Source organism: Lepus europaeus, chromosome 3 (genome assembly GCF_033115175.1).
Source record: "Lepus europaeus isolate LE1 chromosome 3, mLepTim1.pri, whole genome shotgun sequence".
In the NCBI taxonomy this organism is placed as follows: domain Eukaryota; kingdom Metazoa; phylum Chordata; class Mammalia; order Lagomorpha; family Leporidae; genus Lepus; species Lepus europaeus.
The window spans coordinates 508,001-530,382 of NC_084829.1; the positions used below are offsets into that span (position 1 = coordinate 508,001).

The 22,382-nt window shown below is 47.0% G+C and overlaps 1 protein-coding gene and 1 non-coding gene across 2 annotated transcripts; both read left to right on the plus strand.

Annotated features, from left to right (window-relative positions):
• The first annotated feature begins 233 nt into the window (after positions 1-233).
• On the plus strand, positions 234-14,553 carry LOC133753183 (histone H2A type 1-H). Its single transcript, XM_062183602.1, has 3 exons — positions 234-717; positions 14,186-14,292; positions 14,450-14,553. The coding sequence occupies exon 1, from the start codon at positions 234-236 to the stop codon at positions 618-620; it is 387 nt and encodes a 128-aa protein (XP_062039586.1). The 3' UTR covers positions 621-717; positions 14,186-14,292; positions 14,450-14,553.
• On the plus strand, positions 4,253-4,326 carry TRNAT-AGU (transfer RNA threonine (anticodon AGU)). Its single transcript has one exon. It is a non-coding gene; the product is annotated as a tRNA-Thr (tRNA).
• Positions 14,554-22,382: the final 7,829 nt, after the last annotated feature.

A 22,382-nucleotide genomic window follows, 5' to 3' on the forward strand; every position in this document is an offset into this window, starting at 1 on the left:
AAATGAGGTGAAAAGTTATCGCCGTCTGATTGGCCTTTAATCTGTATGCGTCAGCGGTTAGATCTGTCCAATCAGGATGTGGGAATTACAAACTAGCACTCCCCATTGGTTAAGGTGAGGCTACAAATTTCAACCAATGGCACGGCTTCTTTCTCGCGCCAAGTGCTGGCTATAAGAACTGCCGACTGAACCGTTTGTCTTACTTCACTTGTGAGGCGCTTGAGGAGGCGGCCATGTCCGGACGCGGCAAGCAGGGCGGCAAGGCGCGCGCCAAGGCCAAGACGCGCTCGTCGCGGGCCGGGCTGCAGTTCCCCGTGGGCCGCGTGCACCGGCTGCTGCGCAAGGGCAACTACGCGGAGCGCGTGGGCGCCGGCGCGCCCGTGTACCTGGCGGCCGTGCTCGAGTACCTGACGGCCGAGATCCTGGAGCTGGCGGGCAACGCGGCGCGCGACAACAAGAAGACGCGCATCATCCCGCGCCACCTGCAGCTGGCCATCCGTAACGACGAGGAGCTCAACAAGCTGCTGGGCAAGGTCACCATCGCGCAGGGCGGCGTGCTGCCCAACATCCAGGCCGTGCTGCTGCCCAAGAAGACCGAGAGCCACCACAAGGCCAAGTGAGGCGCGAGGCGGGGCTCCAGGAACAACACAACGGCTCTTTTCAGAGCCACCACGTCGCGGGGAAAGCTGGCGCACGTCTAGAGGCTTCGGCCCCTTTGTGAGTCCCCTGCCCGGGGGAGGGGCAGAGGTCGGGTCCCAGAGGGTCAGCAGGTTGTGGGACAGGCAAACCCGGCGACCGCGGCCTGGCTGGACGCTCACAGCAGCCCATGGACGGGGCCCTGCGGGAGAACAGGTGCACAGGTGACGACGTTTCAGCCGTAACATTTCCTAGGCCTTCTATGTGGCCAGATTGCGAAGACCGGAGGTTTAATTAGCTAATAGCAGAGATGCTAAGCACGTTGGTAGCTGCTGGGTCTCTGGACACGTGTGCTCGTTTTACGCAGCCAGCCAGCAGGCCAGCATCCAACTCTATAGGTCCTGGAACGTGTCTCCGAGCGCTTGCTCCTGGAAGTTAATGCGGGGAGAAAACGTGTCGGCCATTTACCCAATGGAGAAAGTACGGAGGACGTAGGCTAGAGCCCGGTGGGGACTGCTGTGTTGCTTGATTAGACTTAAATTGACAGGAGACAGGTGGCTGTTAGGGGGCGGGAGTATCCCAGTTAAAGGGAATTGAAAGCGCAAAGGCCTTGCCAGAATGTGTGGGGTGTTCTGTGGGAGCAGCCAGGGCCAGGGGAGGCTGGAGAGGAGTTTCCACGGAAGAAGCTTTCTGGGGTGGGAAGCGATCCTCCAGATAATGTGCTGGCGCTGGCCGAAGACAGGGGAAGTGGGAGCATCCAAGTCACTTTGTTAAAAAGATACACCATGTGACTTCACGCGGTTCACAAATGAAGGATTTTGGAGACTATGGCTTATAGTGTACTGGTTTACTACCCCCAGCCTTGTCACAAAAGCGCCCTGTTGAATAAAGCCAGTGACTCAACAAGAAAAATTATGCTCTAGTGACACACCTCAGGTTCTCTGGTGTTACGATGAATTTGAGTGAGGAGTTTATTAGATCAAGCGCTAAGAAAGCAGGCAGAGGCAATGTCAGTATGTTCCATCAACCCAGGGGAAGACCTTGAGCCAGTGTGTCTGTTACCTGCACAGGGACTAAACAGCTCTGGCCTTTGTGTCCGCACTTGGCTGAGTGTCTTAAAAAAGGACAGACTAAGACCAGCAGTATTGAGTATCTCCTTTTTCATCAGGGAATTCAAATGGGCTACTTTTAGTTTCTAGAACAATGAGATAGACTTACAAAGTTAAAAATCTTTATAGACTTCTGAGAGAATGTTAGGTGTCCCAATCAAATAGAAGGTTATCTAAAACAATTATAGAGGACATAAGAGCATCTTCTACTGGCTTTCTCCCTGACTCGGATCCAGCAAATCTCCACTTTTCTGGTACTAGGAAGTAGTACCTGTAACAGTGCTAAGCTAATTTCAACCAGGAGTGAGCAAGAGAGAGCCATGTGTTCAGGAGCAGGCCCTTTTAAAACTTTGCCCGAGGGCGGGCAGGGAAGCAGGAGCAGCAAATCCCATTAGGATGGGGGTGGAGCTGACACCGGTGGTTGGGCCATGTGGCCACCTGGTTTCCAGCAATGGCTGCGGGGGCGAGAGCCTAGGATGGTGTCAGAGTGTAGATCGCGCCGTTTTCCTAACTGTTTATGCAGTCTAGAAGATGCATGTTAGTATCTGAGCAGAATAGTCCTCTTATTTCTTGGAAAGGGGTGATGACTTCCAGGAACTAAAAACCTCATCTGTGTCCAGATGAGCAGCAAGGCCTTGGATAGCCAATTCACCAGTGTCGGTAAGAGGGAAGAGTTTAACCTCAGGAAGCTGCCATCCCAGGGAAAGAGAGTTCTCAACCCAAAATGTGCCCTTTCTGCCCAACAGGCCAGCAAGAGAGGATGAGTAGCTTCAAGGAAAGTTTAGAATTAAAACAATGACTCCATTTAATTGCTAATTATGCAGATATTCGGGTTTTGTTCTGGTGTAGTATGGGTCCTTCCTTTTTCTTTTTCTTTTTTTTTTTAAACTAGGAGGAGACTGTGGGACTCGGCTTGTCCGGTGGAGGTTTCTTAGTTGGGTCAAAAGTTGCCATCCCAAATCCTCTCCCTCTGTAGGCCCCTGAAATTCTTATGCAGACTTTAGGCACAGGTGATTCACTGTATCCGTAGTTGGTTGTTGTTATATATAATGTTTATATACAATAATATGTATTATATATATAATGTTTATATATAAATATGAAAGAAGGGAAAGGAGAGGAAGGTGCCTTTACTGTGGTTACGTGGGCACTTCTGTAGGTTGCCGTGACAACTGTAAATTGTCGATTGTTACTATGCTGATGCACTGTATTGAGAATACACTGATGCTGAGGTCCAGTAGCCCTTAATGCTGATGCCATTTTGATTCCAACTGATTTGCCTGAGTCGTGTTCTTGCTTAGCCTGCTTCTTGGCTGGGGCCTGGCACACTATCTCAAAGTACATCAGATGAAATTAAAATGGCTTCCAAGTGTATAAACAGATGCTCCAAATCTTGACCAAATGTAAATACAACTTTAAAAAAATGAGATTGGTTACCCTATGCAAGATTCCAAAGTCTGAGGCTGGGTGATGTTAGCTGCTGGCAGAGATAAAGGAACATGTAGTATGTGTGGGAGTGTAGACAAGAATAAACTGGGGTTCCTTAGCTGGTGGCCTCCTGCACCAGCAGCTCAGGGACAAAGGCCTCTGGTTGAGGAGGCCAGGCCATTGGAGTGGTGGGACGGTGGAGGCACCTTTTGGTCTATCACTGGTAGAGAAGGTAGGAGACACATGGCAAATTAAAAATTTGCTTTTTAAAATATCCCTATGGAACATACATTTTATAATGAAGAAATTGACTGCTGTTTTGTTCACCATCCTCTCTCCACTATCCAGAAAAGAACATGAAACGTACTTGTTAGGAAGAGTTGAGGATTGGCGCCTCCTCACATGGGACAACATAAGTGTTAGGAAAAGAGACACAGAATAGAGAGGAGACAGTGGACAAATTTATTCAGAGAAAATAAATTTGCAGAGGTAGGTGACCAACTGCCCACGTGCACATTGAAGGAACACGTGGAAGAAGGCCCAGACCCCCAGGGACCCGGTCTTTTTATTTTAGGAGGACTGGGGATGGGGGTGGGATGGGGGCAGCAGGTGGAGGGGAATTCCAGCAATTGGTCTTTCAGGTGGCCATGAGGGGATGGGGTGTGAAGGCAGTAGAGTGTGAGACCCAATTGAGATTCAAGGGCAAGAAATACATTCCAATGTTGATCTATCTTCTGAGCAATGAGCAAGAATGGCTGAGGCTTATGTCTTTGTTCCATCAGTAGCAAGTCAATGTTTGTGAACAAAATAACAGAAAAATAAATTTAAAATACGCTGCAATATCCAATATTTCCCCTAGAGGGAGATAGTCACCATGAAACAAATTTTACTCATTTCCACTGAAATCAAATTAAAACCCTTCACTGAAGAAAATATTTTGTCCATGTTCCAGTTCCTGCTTTTGTAAGATTTCAGCAACACGAGTGTGTTTTCCTCATCACAAAACTAAAATCATGGGAAAATGTTACATTTAATTTAAAAGTTATAAATACAATATAACTGAATGTAAGTTCAAGAGGGGCCCTGTGGCTTAGCTGGTCAAAGCACCTGTCTAGTAAACAGGAGATCCTGGGTTCGAATCCCAGCGGGGCCTACCTTGTTCAGTTTTGTATTTTCAGTAGTGTGGCCATCACACATGTGGGAGAGTGATTGCCCCACAACGATTAGGATGAAAGGAAAACGGAATGTAGCTGGCTTGGTAAGCGTGGGCTGAGATAGTGCAGTCCGTGATGGAGGATAACTCTGCCTTAGAAATTCAGTCTCCAGTCTCAACCTGTGCTAGCCGGTGTTTTCAGGTAAATGGTGGGTTTTGTTTTTTGGTATCAGAGAATGAATAAACTATGCCACTTAAGAATAAGAAAGAGAGCAGTGGTGCAACTCAGGCTTTCATCCATTTTGGTTTTGTACAACCCTGAGAGCTGTCATATTTATGCATCACTAGAGCCCACTGATTGGAGGGGAAAACCACACATGGATGGTCACCTCCAGAAGCGTGGGCATCACCATGACTCAGTGCTAGCACCACCGCGCACCAGCTCCCTGCAGCCCGAGCACACACAGTAGGCGCCTGAGCTTTCTCTGCAGAGATTTCTCAGGTCGCGTGCTTGGAGCTCCACACTCACCTCTGCTCACTTTGAGGAGCATTGGCATACACCCGCAGTCTGCCTTGCATTGCCCAGGAGAGCTGACTTCGCCTTGTGTTTGTAGCAGTTCCCTGTAGACAAGATGAGCACAGGCCTCATGAAACTTGGCCACTGCTGCGATCTGTCCTTGCACATTAAATCCAGTGAAGGCTGAAAACACCTGGAGATTTATCAGGCAGGCATTAAAAGTGTTCTTCCTGCTGTAGACTAAGCAAAAACCCAGTCAAACTGGGCCAAACAGTTTCTCAGGTATGTGCTAATGAAGACACACAGGTCAGGTGCCAAACTCTGACTCCCTGACACCTGTCAGCTCCTCCAATCTCAGCCTGCAGCCAAAGGCAAGCTCACTGCATCATTAACATCTTCCAGAGACCTCACAGCCTGGGTGAAGAATGAGGACAGAAGAGGGAAGTAGATTAACAGGAGGAAGATGAGACAATATATGACAAATCACTTAAAGATTTACAAATAACAGATTCAGAGAAGGTGTTTTTATAGGACAGTGAGTGTTCATAAAAGAATGGTTGAAACACCCTCAAGGAAGCAAGCAGACAAAAAGGCATCAAGCCAGAGGAAAAACATTGGAAAATAGGATATCTGACAGCTTGGATTTTAAGGATACATAAATCAGATCTTGAACTATGATTTTTTAAATGAATTTTTTAAATGTTTTTGCACCTGGAACAGGCAGCACATTCTTCAAACACAGTAATTCATCTCAAGGACTTCCTCTTCCTTGTTTGAATTCTCTGATGGACCTGCAGGTCGCTTGTCTGAAGCCCAGCAAGCAAAGGACCCTTGAATCCAAATGCTGTTGCTCCAACCTTTGAAAGCACTGACAAAATCACACTTTGAAGATTTAAAGTCCACAAACACTTGGTGCTGTGGTTTGAATGTCCCCGCCAAAATACAGTTGTTGAAATTTAATCCCTACTGTGAGAGATAAAGGGGATGGGAATTTAATCTATGATATTCGAGATGGGTTCAGTGAGGTCTCATGGGACCCTAACCAGGGGCTCTGCAGCTTTAAAAGAACAGAAGGGGAGGCCTGAGCTAGCACTCTGTGGTAAGGCAGGCAGACAGAATAAAATCTATTAGATGTGTGAGCTGGAAAACTATGCCCCCTGTGTGATCTCATGCCTCTACCTGATCCCACATGTATGCCCACCTGCCAATCAGACGAAATAACCACTCCCGCTTTGGGAGTAAATACAAGGCCTGGAACAAGGTGGGCCCTTCCCCTGTTGCCCCGCAGGGTGCGTAGCTCCTGCTCTCTGCTTTCCTGCCTGCATGCTTGCTCCACGTGGCTTACTCCTGGCCTGCTCTCTGCTTGCTATAGACCCAACTTAGCTTCTAGACCTCTCTTTCTCCCCTAAATAAAGCCCTCAGTTCCCTGCACATTTCTCTCATGGAATGAAATCCTTAAAAACTTACCATGTTGTCTGATCTATTGAGCCAGTATTCAGAATTCTTTAAGTGGCAAGAACCCACAGGATTATTAATATTGAAAATTATTAATAAGCAGTCTGATATCACGTGACGCCCTGCTCTGCCTGGTCCCCATCACATGGGCCACCCAGTCTTGAGTGTCCCCTCTTCAGAACCATGAGCCAAATATAGCAACAGAAAATGGATTAAGTGCCCTGAAATGTTTATTCCATTAACAAATAATCCCAATACAAATCTTTCAAATGCTTAATAACTCCTTTGAAGATAACAGTGCTGCACATGGAACATGTTAATATCTTCTTAATGGAATGAAATGAGCTCTGCTCTTGTGGACTTCTAACGAAAACGGGTCGAATTGTTCCAAAATGTGAAAGGACGTAATGAAAGTCAAAACTTGGAAATGAATTTTATGTCTCGGTTTTTTTGAATACCTGAGTTTCAAAAGCTGTGAAATGGGCTAAATCTAGGGAAAATTTGCTCAATTTTGATAAACTTGTTTCCTTCACTTATTGTTTGTTGCCTTCACACACAATATGAAAAGTTTGTGTATTTGTGTTTTGCCCATGTAATCTGCTTAGCAAACATTTTGTGTTTTAGCAGAACACTGTTAATGCTAACTTTATTGTATCTTCAATTATTTAAGGAAACAAAAGTTTCTGACTTAGGAATAAGCTGAAATTCTTCACAATCATATCACCTATGTTTATTGTTAAATTTTTTATTCTCACTTTGAAACAAGCAGCCAAGTATTTTCTCTACCATCCGTGATCTGATCCCTATCCTATGTCCCAATGTCCTTGTAATTTTCTTTTTTGCCTTCCCCAAACCAAACACTAACTGTAAAATAAAAGTTTCAGAAGAATGTTGGCACCTAAAACTGTCTTTGAGATTTCCATAAAGGACCCCAGAAAATCATAAAAATTTGTTGCTTCTCCCTGGGGAGGGGGAAGTCCTAGAGAAGTTTAATTGCTATGTTACTGTCAAACAATGCTCAAAGTAGTAAGAGATACTAGGAGGAGAAGGGGGAGGAGGGGAAACGCCTAGTCTGCCCAGGTTCTGTTTCCATAGCTACGTTGTTGATGTGGATGTTTCCAGAATGACAGTCTGAGGGGGCGTTCCCTGGAGACAGCTCTGCTCTCAGTGTTCAAGGCGCAGTCTCCATGCATCAGTCCTAGTGCTGCTTTGTCTGACATCAGACACCACCAGGAGCCGAATATCACTCACAATTATGTTTTTAATGTTAGCTTGCTCACAACTTCAGTGGTTTACAATTGGAGATTTATATCATATGCCTATGGAGGTTATTTTTTAAAGATTTATTTATTTTGTAAGTCAGAGTTGGAGAGAGATTGATCTTCCATCTGCTGGTTCAGTCTCCAGATGGCTGGAATGGCTTTTACTGGGCCAGACCAGGCCAAAACCAGGAGCCAGGAGCTTCTTCCAGGTCTATCACATGGGTGGCTGGACCCAGGTAGTTGGGCCATCTTCCGCTGCCTTCCCAGGCCATTAGCAGGGAGCTGGATCAGAAGCAGAGCAGCTGAGACAGGAACTGGCACCCATATGGGGTGCCAGCACTGTAGGTGGCAGCACAGTGCCAGCCCCTGGACTTTTATTAACATACAAATGAGTAGGCCTACTCCAGACTTATCAAATCTCTGTACTTGATGTTGATAGGTGATGTTGATCTACTTTTACAAGTTAAATGTAATGTTCACTGTCCTCTTTGACAGCATGGTTCTTTACCATGTTCACAAGTATTTTGCCTAAAACTTATTTTGGGTCAGCTGTATTGCTTTGCATGCCACAGGTAAACAAGATTCCTTATTAAATGTCATTCTTGTGAAGTCTCATCAAATCTACTTTTCAAAACATGTACTGACATTGAGTTATTTTGTTTTACTTTGGTGCTTCTCTGCTTACAATCAGCTACAGGCCAGAGTACACACAGCAAGTGTGTCTCAAAGCATTGTGGAGAAAGACTATGCTGGGCACCTTTGGGAATAAGCTTCTCATGACGTCACTCAAATGATAAGACCATTCTGCCGAGTCAGCATTTCCAGATGGCATGGGCACAGGAGACTCTGGACCAACAAGACCTTCCACATCCACAGAAGCCGGGGAGGACACTAACAGGCTTACATGTAGATGTGGAGAGTGACAAAATGAGAACACAAACTTAGAGCATGAACTTCTTAACTCCTTCAGAAGCAAAGGGCTGTACCCCACGACAGCCCCCCATGCATCTGTGGGAGACCCCTGTGCTAATTCTACAGGCATACTGATACAAAGCTAACGCTTATTTGGTCCACAGTCTAGGGAATAGTCCAGCGTTATAAACACTGCAGACTGGCCTGAGCCCTGAGAAGGCCTATTGAAGGCCTCAGACTCACTGTGTCCAAGCAGGACAAGAACAAGGCACATTCGAGATACCGTGAGCAAGAACTAATTACATCGTATTGAGTAAACTCATGAGGGGTGGTGCTTTTCTGCTTTAGAGACTTTTCCTTTTCTAGAATGTTGTTCATACTGTTTGAGTGTTCAATTTTCTGGATGTTGAAGAACATCTTTGAGCCATTGACATAATAATGTGTAGTAGGCTCTGCTTGGATAAACTGAAACATTTGTCAAGTGTCTTCATTAACTGAGCAAGGTCGTGGGCCCTGCATCCTTAGGCCGGCTTGCTCCCATGCCCTGTATTTTTCCCACCCCACCCCCTGCATTCTTTGCCAACTCACCCGGCCCACAGAGAGGAAGGCCTACCTGGGAAAAGCTAGTTTAGCTCCACCCCACCCCATGGGCCTTACCTGGCTTACGCTATACAAACCCAGCCGGTAACTAAATTCTTGCTCTCTGCCATATGTTCACTCTGCGCACAGCACTAGTTAGCCATTTCTGCAAACATATTTTCCCTGGAATAACTTCGTCTGGGCTGTGAGTTTGTATCCTGTATCCTCTCTGTTCTGCCCCTTTCCTTACGGTAATGGTTCTTGTCTGATCCCTTCAGCATTAGGGGATTTACTTGTGTTCTTATTTTCATGGCAATACAGGTATTTGCAAAGCTCCAATAAGAACCTTTCCACCTTTTCACTGGGATGCATGCAACCAAGGTTTTGCATCTGGTATATTTGAAAACAATGCTCACTTAGTCAGGTATGATCAGACATTTAAAAGAAGCCGAAGTTAATAAATTGCAGGAAAACTGGCCTAGCACCTGCTAGGGGTTCCTAGCCTTGCCGGCAAACGTGGAAGGACACTTCCTGCAGGCCCAGCACGTGGGGAATATTTTGGGGATCTTCAGAAAACAGAGATTCGCTTGTATAGGTACTGAAGGTGAAATGTGGCAAGTGAGCTCTTGGCTTCCTAGCAGGCCAGTCACGAGGTTAGCAAACAGTACATCGGGTGCTGGTGTGGAGGTTAAGCGGCTGCTTGGAACGCTCACCTCCCTCATCTGAGTGCCTGCTTCAAGCCCAGCTCTGCTCCAGATTCCAGCGTCTTGCTGATGTCCTTGGGTCCCTGCCACCACCCACGCAAGAGGTGGAGACAGAGTTCCGTCTCCTGGCTTTGGCTATTCCAGCCCTGGAGTGAAAGCACATGCGGGATTTCTCTCGGGCTCTCTCCAGCTCTCTCTGCCTTTTTAAGTCAAATGTGAGAGTCTTTATGGAAACTTGCAGCAAAACAAACGAGACAGCTTGTATTCGCAGTTGTAGATAATCAGGCCAAATCTAACGATGACATTCTTATGGTCAAGATTGAGATTATTTTTGATCGGGGTGGGGGGAGGGGGGTTTAAGAAAATAGTTGTGTTCCGGTGGAAAACTTGTCACAGCGCATCCTTCTAAGACATCAGATATCAGGCCAGGGCCTGCGGCAGGTGCTTCCCTCGCCCCGGAGCGCCCCGGAGCCTCCGCGGCAGCCCCGGCCCGTCACGCACGACGAGGGACGCCTTCTCTCCTCTCCCCATCGTTTTGTAAATAGAGGCTGAAACGAGAGCAGTGCTCTCAAATATGGTGTGGACAGGAGCTAATGAAAGGCGCCAGTTGTCCCGAGAAAGTGGCGCGGGGAAAAACAGATCCCCTCCAGAGGACCCCATGGGAGTCGAACGCGGGACCTCGGCAATACAGGGCTGTGTCCTAACCTGCTGAGCTAAAGTATCAATGGAGCTAAGCGGCCCTTCCTGACTTTCTTTAAATTTTATGCGGCTGATGTCAGCGTTTTCCTTTATGCAGAACAGGAAATGCTAGTCCCCTTCCTATTAAGAGAAAATTCCGCCTCTGCAGTGTGTGTGTGTCCTTCTAAAGGACTGATGTCAACACGGCAGGTACAACCAGGCAAGTAGTTGTCAAATGACCCCTAAGGACGAGATAAGGTAGGCGATTTTAATTTTTGCCAGAGGGTGCCTGATGAAGCATCAAAACGTTTCTCCACCACTTTTACTAACACTCGCACTCCGGCTCCTGAGCCTGGTGGTCAGATAGAAGCTTTGGGCATACAGTTTAGGTCATCAGGTTTCAGATGTGAGTCTTACTGCCTTTGCTTCTGTGAGATGGCCAACAACCTCTTGGGATTTCTTTGCTCTCCTTTGGATGCATTGCTTAAAGAAGTCTTTTTGAGTTTGTGTGTGGGTGCTGGACACTGAAGGAAATGTGGATATGAAAACTTAAGTAAGACGACAATCTGTCTTTATGAAGCTTAGTTGCTCAGACGACAAAGTAATTAGGTGAAGCACATAATAACAGTAAAAGATGAGAAATGCTGTGGGGGAAAGCGAAGCCTTATGGAGTAGAGAAAGGCCGGTGCGGTGGTGATGAGGGCATCTTCCCTTCCCTCCCGTGTTTTGGCTGACAAGGCTGACTGCTGCTGTTGTGAGTTACCCTGTGACTTCATGACGTTTGGATGAGATTGTTGAAAGCAGGTGACTTGCAAGGGCAGCCCTCACACCCACTCGAGGAGAAAGTATGCAACCGACCACTGCAAACAGCTGAGCTCCATCAAGCAGCCTCCACCTGGCGGACACCCTGGATTTCCCGGACAGACCATCATCGAGCAACGCCTGAAGATCTGCTGCTTGATCAATTACTGCGCGCGGTGTCCTACCCTCCACTGCAGCTGCCGCTTCCCTTTAACACACCTTTTGCTGGCTTGTTGGGAAAGAGCACATTTTGGATCCAGACTCTGTCCCCAGGACTGTTGCCTTTTCAAAATAAACCCACTCCTCTTACCAACTCTCATCTCTGGTGTGCTGGCATTCCAGCAACAAGCAGCCAGGGCCTGATTGTGGAGCTCAGTAACACTGGGAGTTAGGAAATTTGTAATTTTCAGTGTGTTCTTGCTCTCCACCCAACAAAAAGCTCAAACTGATTCTGCAAATGTCTATTGGGTCAGAAAATGGCACAGAACATCTTTCTGTGAAATGAGCAAAGCAAATCTTGAATCAAGTTCTGATATATTGGAATCAGGCCCTGGTAATTTCCTAAAAGGTCATTGTGAATATGAAAACACAGGAAACCCACTCCAAATGTGGTGCCTTTACACGCAGAAGCTCCTGTCTGCCCAGTCTGATTCTCAGACTGTGTATTCCAGTTCCCACCCTGCCTGCCTTAGGCTAGAAGACTGGGTAAGGACACCATGCACCTGAGATTAGAGTCCACTCTGATGCCCTCGCTTTACCTTAATTTCCTATAAGTCTATAGGAAATGATATAGGCTATATATAATATATATAATTATATGTATATAATTATATAGCTTATATATAAGCTATACAGGCTTGTCTTCAAATATAGTCACATCCTGAGGAAATAGGGTTGAAGGTATTTGTACCAGGTACAACTTTACCAACTATCTTTTCATCTGCAGAACAAGAAACCTTTAGTCTCTTTTTTAAACCATTGTTTGTTTATCTATCTATATATTTATTTATTTGTTTGAAAAGCAGACACAGAGACAGGTATCTTCTATCAGCTGGCTCACTCCCAAAGTGCCCAGAACAACCAAGACTGGAGTAGGCCAGTCAGGAGCCAGGAGCCAGGAATGCTATCCGGGGCTTCCACATGGGTTGCAGGGACCCAATTGCTCAAGCCTGCTGTCTCCCAAAGTGCGCCTTTGCAGGAAGCGGGAATCAGAAGCAGAGCCAGGGTACAAGTCCCAGTTCTCAGTACCATGGAAAGCGGATGTGACAAGCAGTGTGTTAACCACTGCACCACTTGCCCGAGTCTCATATGTTTACCGAATCCCCTGCACGCATACGTAACTGAAATTATTGTTCTGTTCATCCGTTTTATGTCCCTTTTCTCTATGAAGCTAGAAGGGAAGAGGGGAGCCAGTTTTCCTTTTTCCACGTATGCATTGGCATTTCAGCTTTCTAAGCTCTAAGTCCAGGTTATCTGAGGCAAAAGGAGAACTCCAGCGGTCTGCCATCGTGTCATTCCTCTGGCCCCAGGGTCCTTAGCCAGAGTCATCTTACGTTCATGTTGCATGAAATGTCCATGTCGCATGTAGTGTTCATGTTGTGTGTAATGCCCAGAATTTTTCATTGCACTTAGTAGGTAAATAGTGATATGTACATGGATCCATCTTCCCGGAAACCTTGACATGCTTGTCTACCTGTATTTATATAGTACCTGAACACTTATATTAGTAGACTGTGGTATGATTTTTATACCATCTTTATATTATTTATTTTACTATCCTATATTACTTAGGTTTATTTGTATGTATACAATGGAAATGAACATGAGGTGTTGAAGCAGAAATCAGAGTTATTATTACTAATGTCATTGATCACGTCAGTTCCATTTGCTTCAATTCTCACTACTTTTTTGCCTTTTACCTTATCACATATAAACACTCAAAAACCTACAAACTTAATATTTCATTTAGGGGTTCATGCATATGTTATAAAATTATAAAAGACTCAGAGTGGGTTCTGAAGAGGAGCTGCTCTTCCGTCCCTGAGCCTGGCCGGAGGGCTCACAGGTCAGTGTCACCCCTTGTGCCTTAGACACTCACGCTGATGCACTCCTGCAGGTGTCAAGTTCTTCATTAAGAAAAGAATGGAAAATGTGAAAGACTTTGAAAACCAAGGATTACTCTTGTGTATAAGAGTACGGTATAAAAATACAAAGAAAGATGTTTGAGCTCTTGTCGTCCAGCGGCCTGTACAATCAGTATTATTCTAAAGGGCCATAACCTTAGTGTAAAAAAGCACTGGCAGGCCCAGTCTGTAACTGCTGTGACACAGAATCTTCAGCCAGCTTCTTGGCACTCCGAGTTAGACAAGCACAAATACGCAGACCACTCATTCTTGATTCTGTCCTTAGATTTTTCATGAGCTTCAGATATGTGAAATTCTGCCTCGGTCTCCCTTTACACCCTGTCTCTTCCGTGTTAAAATGCTTGTTAACTGGGAGGCGCTTTGGCTGCAGCACTTTGATTCCTACATAAATAAACAAGTCCGATGCAAACTGTAACACAAAGCTGAAGCGTTTCACCAGAGGTCACTAAACTAACCTCTAAGTAGGGACATAGAAAACCACATTCTCTTTGTCTCGTTTCCACAAACAGCTGTAACATCTGCTCTTTCCAAACACTCTGCTCTCACTTTGGTCTGTGCTGCTAGACTCGTGAATACCTGGTCTGCTCGGTTAAACTTTTACAATGTTTCTGTACCGAAGTTTAACTGTCAGCAATGGTGTTTGGGTTTGTGGTGATCCCTTCTCAAGATCGGCTATGACTTCAGTTTTGAGGTCAATGTCTATTTTTGTCACCACCTAATGCCCCAGCAGCCCAAAAGTCCGTGTGGTGATTCATTTCTATTTCAAGACCCTAAAAGCTCCTGAAGTTCTCCAAACCTGTCTTCCAGATTTTCAGTCACATTCTGGGGAAAGATGCGATCCCCAGCCACCCTGGACCGGTCCGACCCTACTGCAAGAGCAACAGATGGACAAATGGCTCAGAAAGTATCCACAGGTCACCCTTTTGCTGCGTTTTAAAACTAGATCTCTTCTCCAGGAGTTTAAGCCTTATTACCATATCACACAACCTATGGTGATGCCTATTTCTGAGCTGTGCCTGGGGGACAGGTACCTAACCCCACAAGTAATGACAAGAATGTCCTTTCTTACAGGTTCATTGCCCCCAAAATAAAAGACGCCTGATTCGACTGCTTGTGAAGTTGCAGCTGTGGAAATTACTCCCCGGGACCTCCTTATTTGCTGCAAATAAGTGACTTTGCACGACAGCTCTTCAGCTGTGCTTTACAGAAGTCCCCGGGAAGCAGGCCGATGATCCAGGGTGGGTAATATTTTGACCATGCTGTTTCTCCTAACAGTTTCGTTCTTCTTCATAGGGCCAACCCCATTTCCCTGTAGATGCCATGATTGATTTTTAAAAAATATTTATTTGTTTGATAGGCAGAGTAACAGAGAGAGGAGGAAGGACAGATCTTCCAGCTGCTAGTTCACTCCCCAAATGCCCTCAACAGACAAGGCTGGGCCAGGCCAAAGCCAGGAGCCAGGAAGTCTATCCAGGTTGCCCATGCGGGTGGCAGGAACCTAAGTACTTGGACCATCTTCCACTGCTTTCCCGGGCCCATTAACAGGAAGCTGGATGGAACGGGAGTTACCAGAACTCAAGCTAAGCACTCTGGTGTGGGACATGGGCATCCCAGCACTGGCTTACTCTGCTGTGTCACAAAGGCCACCTTTAGTGTTTTTGATTGGCATGTGGTAGTCTCATTTTTTCCTTCAGAGTGGTGATGGATTTCCTTCTTGTGTTTTCATCTGCATATGCGTGACTTAATCTAGTCTCCACCTCCTCATGTAACACAAGATCAGCTATGGCATGCTGTTTGGTGTTCACTTTATCTTCCAAAGCCAAATTAGATGGGTCATCCTGTTCTTTTCTATACTCCTGGAAACCACTCTTGGTATTTCCGCCTTTTTCCTTTCCATTTAACCTTAGCAACAGACTGACTAAAACCATGAGTATTGATGGTACTTATAGGTACATTGTCCATTTTGAAAAATGCTTCCTCACAAATCTCGTTTTCCAAATTCAATAAAAAGAAAAAGGGAAAAAAAAAAAAAACAGGGGATTATCTCATCTTTCAATCCCAGGTAACGTCACAATTTCTTATTGGTCCAATTCGTGGAGATATTGTTTTGAGATTGTCATTTGCGATCACTGGATTTAATTTACACAAAACCAGCACATTTCTGGGGGGTTTAATATCTGCACCAGGCAGAATTTCTGCCACTTCTAAGAAAATAGCTTGAGCTTTGGTGTCCTCCTCTTTGTTGGTTTTGCCTTCGTTTTTAATACTTTAACTGATCTTCCTTTGAAATCACTGATTTCTTCACCTGTTCCTAGTCAACCACTATCTAGTTTTTCCCTTGTGTGTACTGGTGACTGATCAGGATTAATAAATCAAGAGGGTCATCTACTGGATCATCTAAAGTCACTGATATCTCCATATGGGACAAAGTCCTTGTCAAAAAGAAGTCTGATTAGAGGCCAGCATTGTGCTGTTGCAGGTTGGGTTACCACTGGGGACGCAGGCATCCCCTCGTGAGCACTGGTTTGAGTCCCAGCTGCTCTGTTTCTGATCCAGCTCCCTGCTAATGTATCTAAGAAAACAGCAGAAGATGGCCCAAGTGCTTGGGTTTCTGCCACCCATGTGGGAGATCCAGAAGGAGTTCCTGGCTCCTGGCTCCTGGCTTCAGCCTGGTCCAACCCTAGTCCCTGGGGGAACGAACAGCAGATGGAAGACTGATCTCTCTCTCTCTCTCTCTCTCTCTCTCTCTGCCTTTCAAATAAATACATTTTTTAAAGTCTCATTATTTTTCCTAGTTATGTCCATGTGTCTGTCACCCCTGCAAACATTGTATCCAACCTATCGAGATAATTTCATTTTCTCCTGGTGTGATCAGAGAGATGCTGACCCCTGCTGTGATGCACTAGACATAGGGCCTTTCTTCTTGTGCTTCATTCTTGGCACCTTTTCTGCCTGGAAAAACTTGCTGGTTCAGCTAGAGTCGGTCAGAAACACATTCTCCTCAAGGCCACTCCTGGGAAGGACCACCATGGTAGTGAATAAAATCCCCTGTCCCTTGTGGCAAGCAATCATGGCATACTTTATTTTGTACAACTTCACCACCTTCCAGTAGGCTTGAAATGAGACAAAAACATGAGTCCAAGACCAGGTCCCCCATGTTCCTGCTGAGCAACAGGCCCTGGGGTGGCAGGCACCCCCGCCCACCCTCCCAGCCCAGCACACACACATGCACTTCTGAGGTGATGGCATGAGGGCCAGGTAACACCGTGCATGCACAGGGGCCTGTGCTACTGGGCAGGAATCCAGAACCACACAGAGGCTGCTCTTATCACCACCACCACCATCAGCACCACTCCCCCCCCCCCCATGGAGAAAAACCCCTCCCCTAAAGCAGACAAAGCCTTAGGGAAAGGGAGAAGGAAGGCGCTGGGATTGTGTGACTCTCCCTAGTGGAAACTAAGACACCTCCAGGTTTCCAAGCCCTGGGATGTCTCCATGGTTCAGTGCAGATAATGTTAGCTCTCACATGGGGTGACGCTCTCTGAATGTAGGGGACACATCAATCCAAGGGGAGCAGGACACCTGTCAGTGTGGTGGTGCCCAGGCCCACTAAGCTAAACCCCCAGAAACATGGAAATCCTCCCTTCTTGCAGTACTTCCTCTAAAGAAAGACGACAGGCAACCGGATGCTGTTGTACTGCATTTTCACCAACTCTTGATAAATGCCGAGACATATTTCCATGGCTTTCTCCCATCCTCTGTCTGCCTGGTTTCCACAGGTCAGGACCAGGGGACGGGATCCTTAGCAGCTCCTGCCGCCTCCCTGTCCTGGCTTGCACAGGAGGCTGCTGGCCCTTGCTGTGAGTCATTTCCAAGCACAGTTATCTATCAGAAGACTGGGCTTATTGTCTCTTAAACTCATTCATGTATACAATCCAGAAATTAACAGGACCCAAACTAGGTGCACACCATAGACAATTCCTAGTGGCATTCTCTTCCAAGGTCAAAGCTTTTACAACACCTTCAGTGAGACCAAAGACTCAGCGAGCCAAGAAGGCCCACCCTGCCTTCACTCACAAACTCAGTGTCCTGTGGGTGATCCCACGGGACTGCCTGCCCTGCCCTGCGGGAGGTTGGGAGGGACCCCACAGCCTGGCTGCTGGCAGGTGGCAGGAGCTCCAGGCCCATTTCCCCCATCCCCCTTCCTGTTGGAAGTCTTGTGGCTGTGCCTTTACAACTGATAAACAGAGAGCCAACAAGCAACTCCCACATTTCAGATGTGGGCCGGTTGCACAAAGGAGCCCAGGGGCTTATGTGGCCTATGTGACCTTTAAGTCCATTGGTTAGGGGCCTTTTGGCACGCTGTTCCTTCTGCCTTATAGAATTGCTGTTACTACCCCAGGTTTTTTCTCCCCCTCTTACCCTATAAAAGTCTGTGCCTGGTTACTAATAAGCAGACATGCTCAGTAGGCCTGTCTCTGGTGTTTCTTGTCAAGCGACTCCATCCCTCTTCCAGCCCAACAGCTGAGGGTCTCACACAAAAAGACCACAGTGTCCCGCCCTCAGGGAGAAAGAGCGCCAGCCACCACTGCCACCTCCTGCGAGCCACCTGGCTTTAACTCCCACTCTAGGCCTCTAGGAACAGAAAGCCATACGGTTTTATTTAGCGTCACATACCCGGGAAGCCTTGGGAAAGGAAGACCCAGAGGGGACAGGGCAACTGTACTAACCTGCTGAGCTGCTGGTGAGAAGGGGACCACCAGCCGAGAAGTGGTGTGGCTGCACAGAGGTGTGGCTTGCTGAATGGTGACAAACTGGCGACTTAGCCAGGCTGTGTGTCCCCTCCTTCTCTGTGCCCCTGCGTCCTCACGACAAGGCTGCTCCTTTCCTGAGGCCCCTGAGGAATGAGCACTGGGCCAGGGCAGAGGGGCCGGCAATCCTCACCCTCTGTGGGTTTTTCAAATGCCGGAGAGGGAACTTGTCCTGAAGCCCACGACCTGGATTCTCGTATTCAGTTTTCCCTGTGGTTGCTGCAGGTCAGGAACTGCTTCACACATCACTGTCTCCAGGGCCTGCTGCTCCTCTCACTGTCGTCCCCTCTGACAGTTTGCTTGCATCGCCTCTGCTGCTGTTCATTCCTGACCTGAACCAGCAGATTGAAGACCTCTCTTTCTCTCTGTCTCTCTCTCTGTAACTCTGCCTTTCAAAAAAATAAATAAATCTTCGGAAAAAAAAAAAAAAAAAAGAGGCAGCGATGCTGGTCATGAATCTATTCACTTTGTGTATTCAACTGCAAAAGAGAAATGGATTATGGAGACTGACAGTGGATTCTTGAAATTACACGAGTAGTTATTGCAATGGCATCTGCTCTTCCAGTTGTGGATTTAGTAATGGAGAAAATCAACACATCCTTTGGCACTAGCAGGCAACTACTGCTATGGTTAGTGCTTCTTCTCTGGCCTTAATCATAAAGACCGCCAGAAGGGTGGCTTCAGGTCCAGTGCCAGCAGCACCTCTTATCTTCCTTACTTATAGGTAGCATTCAGTCTCCAGCCCTGTGTTCCAAGCCAGACACAGAGACCCCACAAATGGCTGCAGGAATTGTTACAGAACCCCCAAAACTGGGTCTGCTCAGCACCACACAGAAAGTGTGTTTATCGCAAAGCACAGAGCAAGGAGCTGGGCAGCTATGGTTAATTCCTGGGCTCCTTGTAGGGTCAGGAGTGAAGACTCTTACAGATCGAAGCTGGGGATGAGAGGTACGTGTTCAGCACACGTCCGGGTCCCTGGTTGTCTTGGCGCTCCTGTCCTTCCTTTGGATGGCAATATCGTGTTATTCAGGGAAACTTAACGATGATAAGGTGGCTCCAGTCAGTCTGAGGGCTGCACATAGGTGGTAGCTCCTTTTTTGGTCAGGGTTTAGAGTTCTGGCAAGGAAAGCCCTCAAGACAAGACTGAATAGCAAGATATGTCATCTGTTGGAGAAGCAAATGATAGCACTTGTGGGGCCAGCTGTGCTATTCTCTCTATTCTGTGAGTTAATTTTTATTTAGAGAAGGATTTACAATCACAAAAGCAGGCAAGGAAATTTTAAGCTAAGGGAGTGAGGCTTGGACACCAGGACCTGGTATCATCTAGCACCTGCATTAAAAGCCATTTACCGCCTGCTCTCCCACAGGACCTCACTGGGGCCCTTAGACTGATCATGGTATTGGTGCTGAGAGGTAGTAACTGCCCTGCCACACTGCTCAGACTTCTGCATGCCGGGGGTAGGAACAAACTTCCCCCAAGTTTGGAGTTTTCCGACCTCAGTGAAATTTTGTGGTGCAGGTGTCTGAAGTGTGGAGTCACTCCATCTGGCCCCCATTACTATAGAGAACATGAAACCTCTGTGTTTGGATTTTGGAGGTAACATCCGGGTATGCTACTCAAAAGCATTCTCTGAGTCACCTGAACATCTCCCAGTTTTGACTAAGAAATGGGACCTAGATCAAGAAACAGCCTGCAGCAGGCCAGGCTGAGCTGGTGTGGCTTGAAGCGGCAGAGGGGACTGTGGATGCTGTGTGAGCCACAGCCCAGACCTTGAACATCTCAAAGCTTCCTCTGTGGCCAAGTGCCCTGCATTTGGAAAGCAGCTGTGAGGCCTGCATCAGCCCCACAGCACAGACCGAACCCTTGGCAACCCACCAGCCTAGTGCCGGATGGCCTCGGCAGCTCCTCGCAAGTTGGGTATTGTGTGGGTCACCAGCAAGAGGAAGAGGCACAAGTGTGGTCGCATACACGCCAGCTATGCCTCCGCTCCGGAGGTCTGCACCCACAGCCTCAGAGAGATCTCCAGACATGGATTGAAGGAGGAAAAGTCAAACAAGGTTTACAGAGCACTCTGCTAACTCGTAGCACCAAAGTCTCACCCTGAGACACCCCTGAAGTAAATCCCAAAGGGAAACCCAGGGAACAGAACTGAGAGCACTGAGCCTGGCTTATTCTGCTGTGGACAGCAAGGGGTAGTTTGGGATTTGTGATTCTAATATTTGTCAAAATCCACTTACACGGGGCCGGCGCTGTGGCACAGCAGGTTAACGCCCTGGCCTGCAGTGCCAGCATGCCATATGGGTGCTGGTTCTTTGAAAAAAAAAAAAAAAAAAAAAGTCCACTCACACATCCAATTCTCAAACACAGTAAGTCCCTAATCAGTGCCCTTTCCTCCAAAACACTCAGTGAGACTCGATGTTTGTGTCCTACCTGGGGATTCTTCAACCCAATGAAGTTTGAATAAATTTTCAGCCATTTCTGCCCCTGAAAACTTGTCGTCAGGAAATTGGCTATTTCCCACAGGCTACAGTGGCTTCAAAGAACAGGCTCAACATGGGAGAAGATGCAAAGATACTGGAACTGATCCGCCCCTCCATCTACTGAGAGCTAGGATTTCATCGCAGGACGGCCAGACGCTAGCAGAGGAACAAACCATCTCTGTGTTCCCTCTTCTGGTTGTGTTTAGAATATTAAGACTAATGATATGAACCCAACAGATTAATTGTTCTGCATAATATTCGGGGTCTCCTGCTCCCCCATAGGCTCTGGAGGCAGAGGGGATTAGTATGTGAGGGGGTGCTTTAATTGGATGTTCAAATAGGGGGTGGAGTTTGGGGGCAGGGCTTGAGTGCCTCCCATTTCTGGACCCTTTTCTGGAAATCTTGGAAGTGTCATGGCCTCAGGTGCATCATGGGGGTGGGTGTGCCAACCATGGGCATTTTATTATAATGACATCTTAATGATGTCAAGGTCACCACAGGAACCCAGCCTCAGCCATTTTGGATATTTCTAGCCTGGGAAACCTAGCAGCTGAGGTTGGATCAGATGGTGGCTGGTTTTATGTGGTCCACGCATGGCTGTGGCACACGCAGGGCTGTAATCTCCAGTTTCTCTCTGCCAGCTACTACCCTGCCCATCTCAGACTGACAAGGACGTGAAAGACTTGACACTCTCACACTGCTGGTAGAACTCTAACATGGCACAACAATTCTGAAAAGCAACTGGCAGTATCTCTAGAAGTTAAATGTGCCTATCTTATGATCCAGTCACTTCATTGCCAGTGTCTACACAAGAGAAAACATATCTGCAAAAGGACTGGCATACCTGTGTTCATAGCATAAAAGTTGAAACCTGGAAATACCTCAAATGGCCATCAACAGAGAAATACAATGAAACAGAAATGATGGAATACTACCCAGCAACAAGGAGTGAACTGTTGGTACCTGCAGTAACAAGGAGGGGTTTCAAAATAATTATGCTGAGAAGAGGAAGCCAGACGTCTCCCCTCCCCCAAATAAGTACATGCTGTAATTCACTATTTGCACAAAATTTTAGGAAATGCAGCTAAGCAGTAGCAGCAGAAAACAGATCAGGGGTTACTTGGAGATGGGAAGAGTGGGACAAGACAGCAAGAAGGGCATACAAAGAGAAATTTGGGGGGTGGCAGATTTGGGGGATGGTTTTGACACAGGGAGGCAGAGGAAGAACTGAGCCCCATGGAGATCATAGTATTATTTCAAGACCTACATAATATGCCTTTGGTTCTCCTGGATCTGAAGATAAACAAACCCCTGCCAGGACCCAGCTCATACCAGTTTAGGGGCCAAGGCTGACCTCGATTGCCCTGTAGCTCATAACACCCTCATTGTAATACAATAGCATGCTAACTGACCCACCTACCAGAAGCTGTGACAGGAAACACAGGCCGCCCGTAAAAGGAGTGAAAAAGAGGTCGTAGCTTGATGCTAGGAAATCCCCATCAAATTCCCAGAATGACCACGCACAGTGCCCTCCTTTATTAGAACGTACCTCCCCTTGCACTGAGCACAGGTCAGAGATGAGACCACTCCCCTCCAGTGGGCCCCACCCTGTGGAGTGTGCATCTTTGCTCTCTCCGTAAAACACTTGCTGCTCACTGTTCGCTATTCTCAACTCCCTCCTGAATTCCTTCTTGCACAAGGACAAGTGGCTG

Coding starts and splice junctions, on each gene's coding strand:
- LOC133753183 (XM_062183602.1), top strand. CDS start 234: ATGTCCGGACGCGGCAAGCAGGGCGGCAAGGCGCGCGCCAAGGCCAAG.